General features: G+C 37.4%; 1 protein-coding gene across 7 annotated transcripts in view; it reads left to right on the plus strand.

Annotated features, from left to right (window-relative positions):
- Nucleotides 1-13,180, plus strand: part of sorl1 (sortilin-related receptor, L(DLR class) A repeats containing) — a 310,404-nt gene that overhangs the window by 21,837 nt on the left and 275,387 nt on the right. For all 7 annotated transcript variants that reach the window (XR_014090459.1, XM_081614355.1, XM_081614354.1 and 4 more), the window contains exon 2: nucleotides 10,175-10,291. Coding sequence is in view for 6 of the 7 variants with exons in the window: in XM_081614355.1 (XP_081470481.1) it covers nucleotides 10,175-10,291 (117 nt within the window). In the remaining variant the exon portion in view is untranslated. The remainder of the gene's footprint in view (nucleotides 1-10,174; nucleotides 10,292-13,180) is intronic.

Here is a 13,180-nt window from a genome sequence, read left to right on the forward strand (position 1 = left end):
AGTGATAGACTTGCACACAAGGGCACATCTATATATTTCAGGTAACAATAATCAAGTCGATACCAACTGATACCCAATGTTGGTATCGACTTTCTTGCTATATTTAGCAGCATTTCAGACAAAAAAATTATCAGCTAAAATCAGAATCAACAGGTCAAGATTTTCAATAGATCGGTAAAAACTGAAATCCATTCACCCCTTTTTCTAAGCGTCTGCTCAGTGATTGGATGGGTTCTGGTGACACCGTAATTTCAAGACAGCAGGAAGAGGAGCTTAGTTGATTTATAATTTCTTCCATGCTTTGTATAGTTAAGTAGTTGAAATTGAGTAAATTTTTCTGCATTTATGATGTCTGGGCATAACATTGGTATTGGATTTAATGAGGATGTGCAGATTAACCCTCTAATTTTTAAAGTTTCCTCCGCAAAGTACTTGGCAAATTCATTGCAGGCCATGTTAAATTGCAGGTCAGGTGGTTCAGTAACAGGAGGTTTGTGAGCCTGTTAACTGTTGCAAATAAAGCTTGAGCATTGGTCATGTTTTTGTTTATGATTTCTGAAAAGAATGTTTTCATTGCCTGTTTTAGTGTGGAGTCTTTCATTATGTTTTTCATAGAAAACGTGAAGTTGAGTTTCACACCATTTACGTTCGGCCCTACAGTAAAGTGTTCTTGCAGATCTAACTGTTTGCGCTAATCCCCAGGGAGACTTGTTCCTATCAGACACAACCTTCAATTTATTGGGAGCCTGTTATTGGAATCAATAGCTGAAATTTTAGAATGGAAGTAATCTACCAGTTAATTTACATTGTCACAGCTTTAGGGATGAGGGCTGTTTTTCTGAGTGAGACAATGGATATTGTACCTTCAAAGATGATGGCAAAATTCCAGAAAAGTTTGGACTATAAAGCTGCTTTGTGTTTCATTGTTTTACAATTCCTTCTTCCATAACACTCAAATACACTTTCAGAGGCAGAAAACATCTTAATGGAATCTATCGACCAAACCATGGGGTTTCATAACAACTTGGCTTGGAATTATTGCTGAAGATGTTTGATAATGATCCTTCCAGTCTGTCTTGTGCTGGTTTTATAGTTGCAACTCTTTCCTTAAACTCAAACAGTGACCTAACATGGTAAAACCCATTGTTCTGCTCTTTGCTTTGTCCAGAGCATCTGAACCCTCAACTGTTGAGAAATGATTGCTTCCTGGAAGCCTAGACTCTGTTGAAGTTTTAACAGGGTTGCTAATATTTACCCATGAAGCTTACCGGAGATAGCCTGTGCTGTAAACAACCATTCTCCACTGCCCCGATCCAAATGAGGCGTGGCCAACATGGACTGAATCGTACAGTGGCTAACAGGTATAAACGCGCAGCAAATAAATCAACAGTGTAATCTGCAGAACACACAAACGCAAAGAGCATGATTTTTTAATCAAGAGTTCAATTTTTACTGTCTGGACCAGACTTTAGAAATGGCTTACAGGGGCAGAATACCAGGGGCCACATTTTTTCGGGGCCCCACAAATGTAATTTTTTTTATTTATTTAAATATTTTTTGATGAATGTGTGTTTTGCAAACATTGTACAACCTCATATGCCCATATCCTGTGATTTGTATAAACATTTTGTGATTTTATGAATACAAACAGTGCTCAAGTTTTGAAAAGTATGAAGTTATGGTCAAATTTGTGGGGAACATGGAGCCACTGGGCAGGGGTTACATTAAATGTACCATCCGTCAGTTCACATCCATTGACGTACAGGACTACTTATTAAAGTGCTCTAATTTGCATCAATAAAATATTTTTTTCCTTAGTGGATACAGGCCCAAAACTGGCTCCAGTCAAGGGGCCTACATCTTTGTAGATTCGGCCCTGCTCACATTATTTAAAAAGTCACAAAATTTTGTTGTGCATTTTTGTTCCTCAAAAAAATAATAATCTTATTGACGAGGCTTTTTTTGTATTCTAAATGCATTTTGACATTCTTCACAGAAACACCATAATTTTTCTCCCCTTATTACCGGATAGATACAAATAATCTGCTGGAAATCTTGAAACAATGCAATTAATTTATGTCACCAAATTCTAAAGCAATGATCAAAACATTAATGATGAGGGTTCATAGTGTCAACAAATCAAAAAAGGAAAATTAAATTCAGTGTAAGAAGAGCTGCATTTTATGTTTGCACTTTCTGTTTTGGCTTTGTTGACCAGCCAACCAGAATCTTTACAACTTGTCCCAAGCAGGCAAGCCTGGGGCCGCCTTCAGAGGATTAGCAGACCTGGCATATTTAACGCTGTAGGGCAAGGGTCCCCAAACTTTTTCCTGTGAGGGCCACATAACTTTTCCCTTTTCTGGTGGGGGGCCAGAGTCAGTTTGTAATGGACAAAGTGTGACGATTGCAGGAGTGCCCAAATGTAAAAATTACAATCAAATAACCCTCTCTGGGTTCTTCACAGAAAAAATCCAGGAAATATCACTATTTATAACGTATTTTCCGGACTATAAGCCCAACCCCAAAGTTAAAAAAAAAACAAAAAAACCAGTAAACATACACATATAAGCCGCACCAGGCTATAAGCCGCAGATATCTCTGCCACTCTTGTTTTTCCACAAAGATGCAGCACGCAGCAGAGGGGGCGGACACCCAAAATTTGAGTCACAACAGGTCAATTGAATATCACATTTATTACGGTTGAAAAAGAAAAAAGTTGCCAAGTTTAGATTTAACTGAACTGATTACGGAAGTTTCCAAACGGTAAAAGTAAAAGTGCTGATCCTTCGCGTCTGCCACTAGCATGTGCTAAATGAAAATGGGCACTTTCTTCTTCTGCTTCTTTAGATTTCAACGGCAGTTTGCATCCATTATTGTTGTACTACTGCAACAATAATGTACAGATATTAGGATCTATTGGATCCTAATATCTGTACCTCAAATTCTTGTAATGATCCCAGTATTATTATAAAAAACGAAAAATCTTCTTTTCCCCCCTCAATGCTATTTAACTGACCAACAACATTCTCAAATTTCAATTCCCTATTAAAACCTAATTCCGTTTTAATGGGCGCTTTCTTCTTTTATTTCCAATTTTGACTTCCAATGATTCACTTCCTGCTAAAGAGCCCCCTGGTGGTTGAAGAAAAATCCACATATAAGCCGCATCAGGCTATAAGCCGCATGGTTCAAAGCTTAGGAAAAAAGTAGCGTCTTGTAGTCTGGAAAATGCGGTACATGAAAAAAAATCTAAATGCTCTCTGGTATTGTTCAGGGGGCCGGACTAAATGTGGAGGCCCGTGGGCCATAGTTTGGGGACTACTGCCGTAGGGTTAAAAGTTTCTTACAGCAACTGGTTTACTCAGAGTTTTATGTTTATCCACCACCAATCTCACATCCAATGCTCAAAATAAATCAATATCTGAAAAATGTTCATAGGTTGTATCATATGTTTTTGACATGAGATTATCACAAAACGAGTGGATCTTTTCCTGAGTCTGAGTACAAATAATATATAGTCAGTTTCTATCGCAGATAAGCTAGTTAATTGTATTATGGTGGGAAATATTCCAGTCGTTTAATACGTATTTCAGTTGGGAACAATCTGTTTGGTTAATATAATAAAGCAAAAAGCATGAGGAGGTTGTTACAAATCATTAAAGTGTGAATGGGAATGTATAACACAATAAGCCCACACTTCAACAGGAAAATAGGCTCATACAACAGCACCTGTCAGAGCTGCACAATGTAAATTTATATGTAGAGTTGATGAATAAACATCATAAATTTGACTTCCGTCAGAGGCTACGTATCCGAGGGAGATCTTCAGTAGTGAAATTATGGGTCTAGGTCAAGGGTGGGCAATCCTGGTCCTCGAGGGCTGGTGTCCTGAATTTGATGTAGGGGCCCCTTTTGTTGCTAAAAACATCAGCACCTCTAACAGATATGTTGGATTTAATCTGAGAGAGGGGAGTAGTTTAATTGGCCAACCTAAAAAGCAATCAGTTATAATTGCAGTTTACTAAATTGTGAACAAACAGAGCTCAAAATTAAAGATTAAACTCAGAGCATCAGATTGCAACTGGGGTAACAAAACAATCTAACTATAAATATTGTTCTTTGAATTTTTATAAAGTTAACTTGCCAGCTCCTTAAAATCTTACATTTAAATGTTAATCAACTTAAAATATTTTAATTTATGTATGCTGAAATTGAATCAAATTTAGCAGCATTCATCATCTCAATAAATAAATGTTACATTCATGTATCTGTGGTCTGTGTTAAAGTATTAGCATTTATGAGGCTCCTGAAGCCCTGGGGGCCCTGATGGAGCTGCTGACTTAATTTGGATTAAACAAAAGTGCAAATAATTGATATTCATTTTAATTGTATATTTTGATTTGTTGTTTTTAAGACTATTTGTGGGTTTAAGTAGTGTTTCACTGGCGATGTTTTCCCAAGTTGTTGTATTAAAAGATGTTAAGTAGATAGTAAATGTAAAAATATTACCGGGCGACGTCAACAATGAGTGTTGACGTCACAGAATTACAGAGCTTAATGCAATAGAAGACAACGTATGAAATTACAACAGAAACTGCAGAACAACGGAGACATACATTCATTTACCTGAGACAAGCGGAAAACAAGAAGAAGGAAAGAAGGAAAGAAAAGCAAAGACGTTCAAAGATATCTTTGGAGTATTGCGAGAGCAAATCTAATTTGTTACTTCTGTGTAGAAAGTTTTATAGTAAAGGCGTATTCTTGTCTTTAATTTATTCAAATAAGGTGTATCTTTGCTCATCCAACCAGGAGCTGTCTCTGACCCTCTCTAAAGTTAGAAACTCCCTGCAATTTGTTTCCACAATCTAAGGCCATTTGTCCCCTTTATCTAAACCAAGTGGAAGCAGAGACTCTCCTGGACTCCTGCTGTATTACAGCTTTTCACAGATGAGTGTAAAAGCTGGAACTTCTCCTGATTGTTTCCCACACAGACAAAGGGCAGTTCAAAAAGATCTTGGCAAACAATCTGCTGTAACTACATGTAAAATAAAGGTAAATAGTGCAGAATAAGTTATTAATCTGAAAACTATAATTAGGCTATTTCAATCAAGACATGTTAAGTTTTTAAAACTAGCTTATTTTAAATTTATTTTCTTAACACACCCAGAAGTGAGATAAGTCGCTGAAAAAAATAGTTTTTAAGCATTGCTTAATGTCCAAAATTATTTCTGATACATTATTTATTTTTGCAAAGCATAAATACAAAGTCTAAACTTGCAGCCCATGGAAATCTACTTGTAGTAGATCAAACTTGGACCGGATGTGCACTTTTATTGTGAAAACAGGTGTACCATAACGTCTTGAGCTGTCGTTCACGTGAATATTGTGTTTGTGCCGACTTTTCGAAGTATCGGCTAGCTTTACCACAGTCGCTTTCAGAAGTGCGCGTTGAGCAATTTGTGAGAATGATTTATCTTTGTGAACAAAGAATTATATGAGGCGTTTACATCTCAAAACGCTGCACAGCGTACGTCTCTGTCTTCCCTCTAAAGTTTATGTAGTTGTTCCCGGTTGGCTGGTGCATTAGTGGTTAATGTACCAGCGCTAATCACTCATCATGCATTTGCAGCCCGATGAGGAGCCTTTGCGCTCTCCTCGTAGTCACACATCACGATTATTTTTATTTACATTTTTTTTTATTATTATTTTTCCAGTTACACGATGCATCAAACCATATCAAATGCTTTTTATACTTAGGTAGCCAGAGTTAATGTGCGCGGTGGCGTCAAGGTCTGATAAACTCGTCCCTTACAGTTGGGCAACCAGTTTCTGTGTATTTAAACACTCAACAGACACAAAATGGAAGAGCTACTAAAGCCACATTAGGAGCATTGAATTAATCTTCCGTTTGTTGGGCATCTCTGCACGTAGTGCAGCGGATTTAACTCATCATGCAGGGCCTGTCCAAGGCTGTATGAGGATTTGACTTAAGGGCCCCTCTTGCTGTTAAAAACATCAGTGACTCTATCAGCTTCTGTGTTAGATTTAGTGAAATCTGGGAGAGGGGGGAGTAGTTTAATTAGCCAACCTAAAAAGCTATAAATTATAATTGCAGTTTACTAATTTATATTTGTGAACAGATCTCAAGAATGTAGCTATGGTAACAAAACAATCTAACTATGAATTTAACAATTTCTTTGAACTTTTACAAAGTTATGGTAATTTTATTTATATAGCACATTTCCAGCAACAAGGCAGTTCAAAGTGCTTTACAAGAGTTAAAAGGAAATACAAAATAACAAACCAAAGGGAAAAAGAGGAAAGAAAATTAATCCAATGTTGTTCTAAAGTATGTAAACTAAGTGCTCCTGTTCAGGGTTGCTAAGTATCTAATTCCATTTCTAAATAGTGAGTACTCTACAGTTTCTGATAAAATAAGCTAAAGAGTGCCTGATCTAATTCCTTTTCTGGGTTAAAGAGAGTACTTCACAATTCTAAGTTTGTTCTAAATCCTTTTCTGGGTTAAAAGTAATATAAATTAAGCAGTGACTGTTACTGTTGAGTATTTCTGGATTCCAAGTTTGTAGTTATTCTAATTCTAATTCTGATTCCATTTCTGGGCTGTATAATATTGATCTAAATAGTGCGCTCTCCATAATTTCTGATATTACTAATAAACTAAAATAATCCTTTTCTGGGTTAAATAGGGAGTACTCCACCTGTAAACTTTCCAGCTCCTTAAAATCTTAAATTTAAATGTTAAACAATTTAAAATATTTAAATTTATGTATGCTGAAGCTATTAAATCAAATTTAGCAGCGTTGTTAATCTCAATAAATACTTGTTACATTTATACATTTGTGGTCTGTGTTAAAATATTAGCATTTATGGGGTCCCTGAAGGCCTGGGGGCCTGATGGAGCCACTGACTTAATTTGGATTAAACAGAAGTGCAAATAATTTATATTCATTTTATTTGTCTATTTGTTGTTTTTAAGGCTAGTTATGGGTTTATATAGAATTGTTTTCCTGTAACATACGGAAGGCATACATCTTAAAACTATTCTCCAGCTTACTTGTTGGAGATTCAGATTGATGTCCATCACTGATTGTTACCTTGGGCAAGCCCTGCAAGCACCTCCTGTAAAATGCCATTTTCAATAAACCGGAAGTGACCGAGCCGCTATCCCCGAATGTGGAAGCAGACGTGCAAAGAGCCCATATTATATATTTTCTCATTGAATGATTCAAGAATTTGACAAACCCAAGCTTGGGTTTGTAGTACAAAATTTGTACTCAGGTCCCAGATTAAAAAATTTTCTACACACAAAAAATAAATGGATAAATAATTAAATAAAAATAAATAAATAAATGAAAAATAAAGTGTGTGTATATATATATATATATATATATATATATATATATGCATTTGGTGCAGCTCAAATGTTTGTTTATTGAATTAAATGTTATTTATTTATTTAATTCTATTTTAAATTTTATGTCTGAACAACAAATTTAATAAACTCTTCTGAACAGATTGTAGTGTTCTTTTTTACAGTGCACTTTATATATTTTATGCCCATGTGAATGATGGGATTTGTCTTCTTCAAATCCCATCATTGTGATCCCATCACTGTTTGTGATGTCTTCTTCATCACAAACAGAAACATCTGCCAGCTACTTCCACTATGTGCTCTGCCAGATATTTGTTGTGACCGGGATGACATGAAATTTTGTTTTCCAGTTCATTCTCAAAGTTGATGCTGCGTTAAGCATCAACTACAGCATAGCAGCCCGCTGTGTTCAATCTATCTGCTCACCTGTGTAATTACGCCCACTGTTTTTGCTCTGAATAAGCCAGGCAGCAGCTCCAGGAGAATGGTTGTTGTATTCCATGCATCGCACCAGTCATTTTAAGGATGCCTATTGGTGTCCCAAAAAGCCCAGACATTATCATCTGCAATGAAGTTCACCTGGACTGAACTTGAAAATTGGATTTTATGCTGTTAGTTCGTAGAATTTGTCAACAACTCATAGATGCAGGTGAGAGCGTTATGCAACACAAATAATCACCCGGATGAAACTTTGTGTGCTAAATAATAAAACATAATTTAACAAAGTTTCGAGGCAGATCATTTGTTTCTAGAAATTTTAGTAATTGAAGTACTCGAATCGTTCGAGGAATCATTTCTGACTATTCAGTCAGAAATCCTCTGGCTGATCCTGGCTACATTCTGGAGTGCAGCTTAAAGTGTCAAGCATCCTGCTGTGGAGGTTGTCCACCACAGACACATTCTCAGCTCGCGGTGAACCTGTGTGCATGTAAGTGTTGGAGGAATCTGTAAAACATGGTGCAGTATGCATCTGGGTTTTAAACTGGCCACAGGAATGTTGTAAAGTGGAGGTCTGTTGACTCAGAATCTGAAGAACAACTGCTGCTGCCTCTGATGTGTGGTTGTCAGACCCAGCGCTGGAATTGCCCGACACTGTCCCTGCTGATGGTTGCATGAGGAAGGGTCAGGTACAAGTCAGCCGAGCTTGGAGAAGGCTCACTAGCTGAACCACAAAGGCTATGCAGCAGCTTCTGAACCATGAAATCAAGATGCTGTGTTGCATAAGAAACTAACTGTAGGCTACAATGGTATAAAATAGCTTCTCATCATCATCATCCTGCCCCATATTCAGCTGTAACGCCCCCCAGAGTGTTTGCTTTACCACCAGAGCTCTGATCACTGGTCAATGGATCCATATAGTGTCATCTTGCACCCAACAGTGGGCTGCAACGTGTGAAAAAGCCTTTTGTCTTCACAGCCAGTGGACTCCAGTTCAACCGTGCCAGGCTGCAGAGACTGCCTCCAGCCCTCCAGTCCTCTTCACCCGATATAAAATGCAGAAATTTACTGCTGCAGGACCGTGGCTAGAGAGACGGCCCAGTCTTTTACCCAGGCATGTTGACGAGGCGGTGTGTGTCAGTGAAGTGGGGCCTTTGTGTGTAGGTAACACTTTGGCGACAACATATGCCCTTGTTTCCCGGAATGTTTGCGTTGCTGTGACTACAGCATCACGAAAGGGCAAAACCACATTGATAAATCATTTATTTGCTGTGCCTCTTTGTTGTTCACTGACTCCCTGAACGAGAGCTCAATATTTCTAGTTACTGCATTAGTTTTATAGATTTTCATTTATCAGGTTGCTGTAGGAAAAGATATTAGCTTCTTTTCCTTTTCTTAGATTTATTTTTTCTTTCTCCCTGTAAGATCATGGCAGGAAAACTGGTGTTAGATTGTCAAATATGAAGCTGTGGCCTCTCTTGTAACAATAGAATTGTTTCAGAAGAAGGTGGAGAGCGGGTCGCGTTGGGCCACAAAAAACCTGTGGCAAAAAAGCTGTGTGTTATTTCTGGAGCAGTATAAAGACGTTGGAAGTAAAAGTTAAGCTCCTTCAGGGATCTGCCCCCTCTTGGAGTCATCAAAACAAGATTAGTAAAGCAGAACTCTGAGAGATGAGATAGCCGAGCAGTGACAAGAAGGATAAAGTAGCCCATTTCTTTGTATTGATCCATTTGCCTGATTGGAGGTGCACACAGGAGGAGTTGGTGTTTTGGCTTGTCATTGCAGTACTTACTGTTTACATGGAAACAGACATGCAGGCAAAATTAGAGGTATGCCACTCAGGTGTTGATGACATGGTCATGAAAAAAGACAGATCGGTTTTCCTTTTCAAGTGAGCTGGGTGTGTTGCAAGTCAGTCTGCTCTGGTATAAAATTACAAACACAAAAAAGTTATTTCTACTTCCACCTGTTATATTTTAGTACTGTTTCTTTTTGCCCCCCAATATAATTAAGTAGGGCTCCGCCAATTTAAAAAATTTGGGCCAATATTCATATCCAATATTAATATTACTGTGATGGCCAATAAACGATTTTTACTGATATTACATATATTTCCCTGCCCTTGTAACTCCACAAAAGGACAACCACACCACTGATCTAGCCTCTATGCTCGAGGCAGTTGGGGGGAAGTTATAATGATATTTTTGTTATTGCAATAGTCAACAAAGAGATTGCAAGATTACATAAAATCTGGTAGAGCTCTTAAGGCATAGTATTAAATATATTAGAGTTTCTTAAATTCATATCTGATTCTTGTTTTTATTTCTTATTTGTGTCTTGCAGGCCAACTTGAATGACTCTCATAATCAGATGGTGGTCCACTGGGCTGGTGAGAAGAGCAACGTCATTGTAGCCCTAGCCCGAGACAGCACAGCAGCCACCGGGCCCAAAACCAGTTCTGTAAGTACTCTTACAGCACAGTACTATTTTACAGGGTTTCCGTGCGGTAGTAAAAGGTAGTAAATTAAATTAGCTCAAATTAAGGCCAGTAAGAGGTAGCAAGAAGTAACTAAAGGTAGTAAATTTTTCATCATCCCGTCAAAATATTAAATTTTCCATTGATGCTCAATTATTGTTTTAAGTTTGTTTTACTAAAATCTTATTTATTTTTTAGCAATTTTTTTAGTCTAAATTTAGTATTTTTTGTCAATAGCTTTGAGGTCATGTGACCTATTGACCCTGAATTAGTGTGAAATTGTTCTACACGCCAGGAGAGATGAGGTACACTCATTTGTTTTCCATTTCAACTCATTTTTTATTTTTGGCCATTTTTTTTAGTCAGAATTTAGTATTTTTCGTCAATAGCTTCTGGGTCATGTGATCTATCGACTCAAAATCACTTTGAAATTATTCTACTAGTATGTGTAGATGAGGCACACCCATTTTTATTCCATTTTAACTTATTTTAACATTTTTGGCAATTGTTATAGTCAGAATTTAGTATATTTCGTCAATAGCTTCTGGGTCATGTGACCTAATTTTAGCTGATTTTTTTCGTTAAAATTTAGTGTTTTTCTTCAATAGCTTCCAAGTCATGTGACCTATTGACTCAAAACCAGTGGGAAATTCATCTACTATTCCGTGTAGATGAGGCACACTCATTTATATTTAATTTTAACTCATTTTTAAATTTTTGGCAATTTTCTTTTTTGTCAAAATTTTGTATATTTCGTCAATAGCTTCTAGGTCATGTGACCTATCGACTCAAAATTACTTTGAAATTATTCTACTAATCAGGAGAGATGAGGCACACTCATTTTTACTGTATTTTAACTCATTTAAAAATTTTTGGCAATTTCTTTTGTCAAAATTTAGTATTTTTCTTCAATAGCTTCTAGCAGCCCTGCGACAGACTGGTAACCTGTCCAGGGTGTACCCCGCCTCTCGCCTGGAACGTTAGCTGGAGATAGGCACCAGCAACCCTGCCGACCCCACTAAGGGACAAAGGTGTAAAGAAAATGGATGGATGGATGGATAGCTTCTAGCATCATGACCTGTTTGTTCTGAGGATCCTGTAGCTTCCACTTCATCTTCCTGACATGACACCTCCTCATCCTGACTTGGATTGCTCAAAATCTTCTTCAGCTGTTTTTTTTTTTACTTTGTGGGGTGTCTTTTTTTTTAAGGTTTTGTTGGCCTTTATTTGAAAGTAAGTTTGACAGGAAAGAGGGTTATGAGAGGGGGGGAAGACATGCGGCAAATGTTGCCAGGCTGGGAATCGAACCTGCGACAACTGGCATGAGGATTAAGACCTCAATACATGTGTTGTGCTTTGCCCCTGCTCCACCACAGCACCCTACGTGTGGGGTATTTTTTAACCTCTGGTTTCCCTGTCTTTTCTTTTGAATAAAGACATTATTTTTCTCTGCATGCTGGTCAAGTTTTGATTTCATTTGAAAATTTTCACAGTTAAGTCATTTTTGTGGTTTTTATTTAAAGGTCTGTAGAGGGTAAGTGATTTATTGTTCGTCCTGTCCCAATGCAAGCGGAGGTTTTTAATATCAGCGCACCACCATAGCAAATGACCCAGTTCATTAAGTCGAACTCACGAATCCCCTTCGCAACCACTGTTTTTTGGAGATAATCGCGCAAGCGCTCTCATGCAACCTAAATGAAATCTCTAATCATAGCGATGTTCTCAAGCTGTGATCTGTGGTTGAAATTGAGCAGAATTACATGAAACACAATTATTTAATCTCTCTTTACTTTTACTAAAGATATTTTGTAACAAACAACGTCGTACCGGTCCTCCGCTAACGACATTAAACATAGCGGATGACCTTTTAAAGGCTGGCAGTTGACGAAAGCCTCAAACTCCGAGGTGGGCAAAAGGTGGAGAATTGAGGCTCTAGCATAACACAAACAGTTCAGAAACAATATGAAGTGAAAAAAGCTTTCATTAATTGTGCTATAGACTGTTCATTGCTTAAGCATAATTCAGATGGTATTGATATGTGTAAGGTTATTATGATCTGTTGTCAGAAATGTAATATTATAATATTACATTATAATATTCAGATTATAATCTGAATTATGCTGTCAATGGTAGCCTAACCATCTTAAAATAATCTTTACGTGTTTTTTTTTGTTTTTCTACTTTAGAATTTGTTAATGAGGATGGTCTCCTCCCACAGAATTTGCCATGCTGCTATGTCTCCATGTGGTCAAGGGCTACTATTATGTAGCATGTGATGGAAAAATTCACAAAATCTGATAAATGGGCATATGCACAGCGTCATAAAGTCTATGTAAATGTAAATTTCTACTATTACTGATTAACTTTTTTATAACTAACTAGACACAAGTAACTGATTCTGTACTGCAGACAGCTGCTCCCCTCTCTTTCCAGTACTACTTACCCGTGCTAAATCTTTTAGTGGCACGCAGTACCCGACCATGATGGCTCACTTTCACCCCTGGTAACAACATTGCGGACGGCAAACTAAAGCCATTTACAAATATGTTTACAAGCTGCCTGTCATGTAAATTTAAAACATGAAGTAATACAGCAGCTTAATGAAAGTCAGGTATAAAATAAATTAAACAAAGCTCTTCTGCTTTTATTTTTCTGTTTAAATCTTGACCAAGTTTAATTGAATACTTTCTAGAACTATATTTCAAGTACCGTATAAGGCACACTTAAAAGCCTTCATTTTCCTCAAAAGCCAATCGTCTTATAATCCGGTGCGCCTTATATATGGACCAATATTGAACCACAACAGGTCTAGCAACTACGGTAAGCAGCCGCCGACTTCATTTTCGCCCGTAGAAGAAGAAGCGCGCGGTGCA

This window comes from Poecilia reticulata, chromosome 13 (genome assembly GCF_904066995.2).
Source record: "Poecilia reticulata chromosome 13, P_reticulata-male-v2, whole genome shotgun sequence".
Taxonomy (NCBI): Eukaryota; Metazoa; Chordata; class Actinopteri; order Cyprinodontiformes; family Poeciliidae; genus Poecilia; species Poecilia reticulata.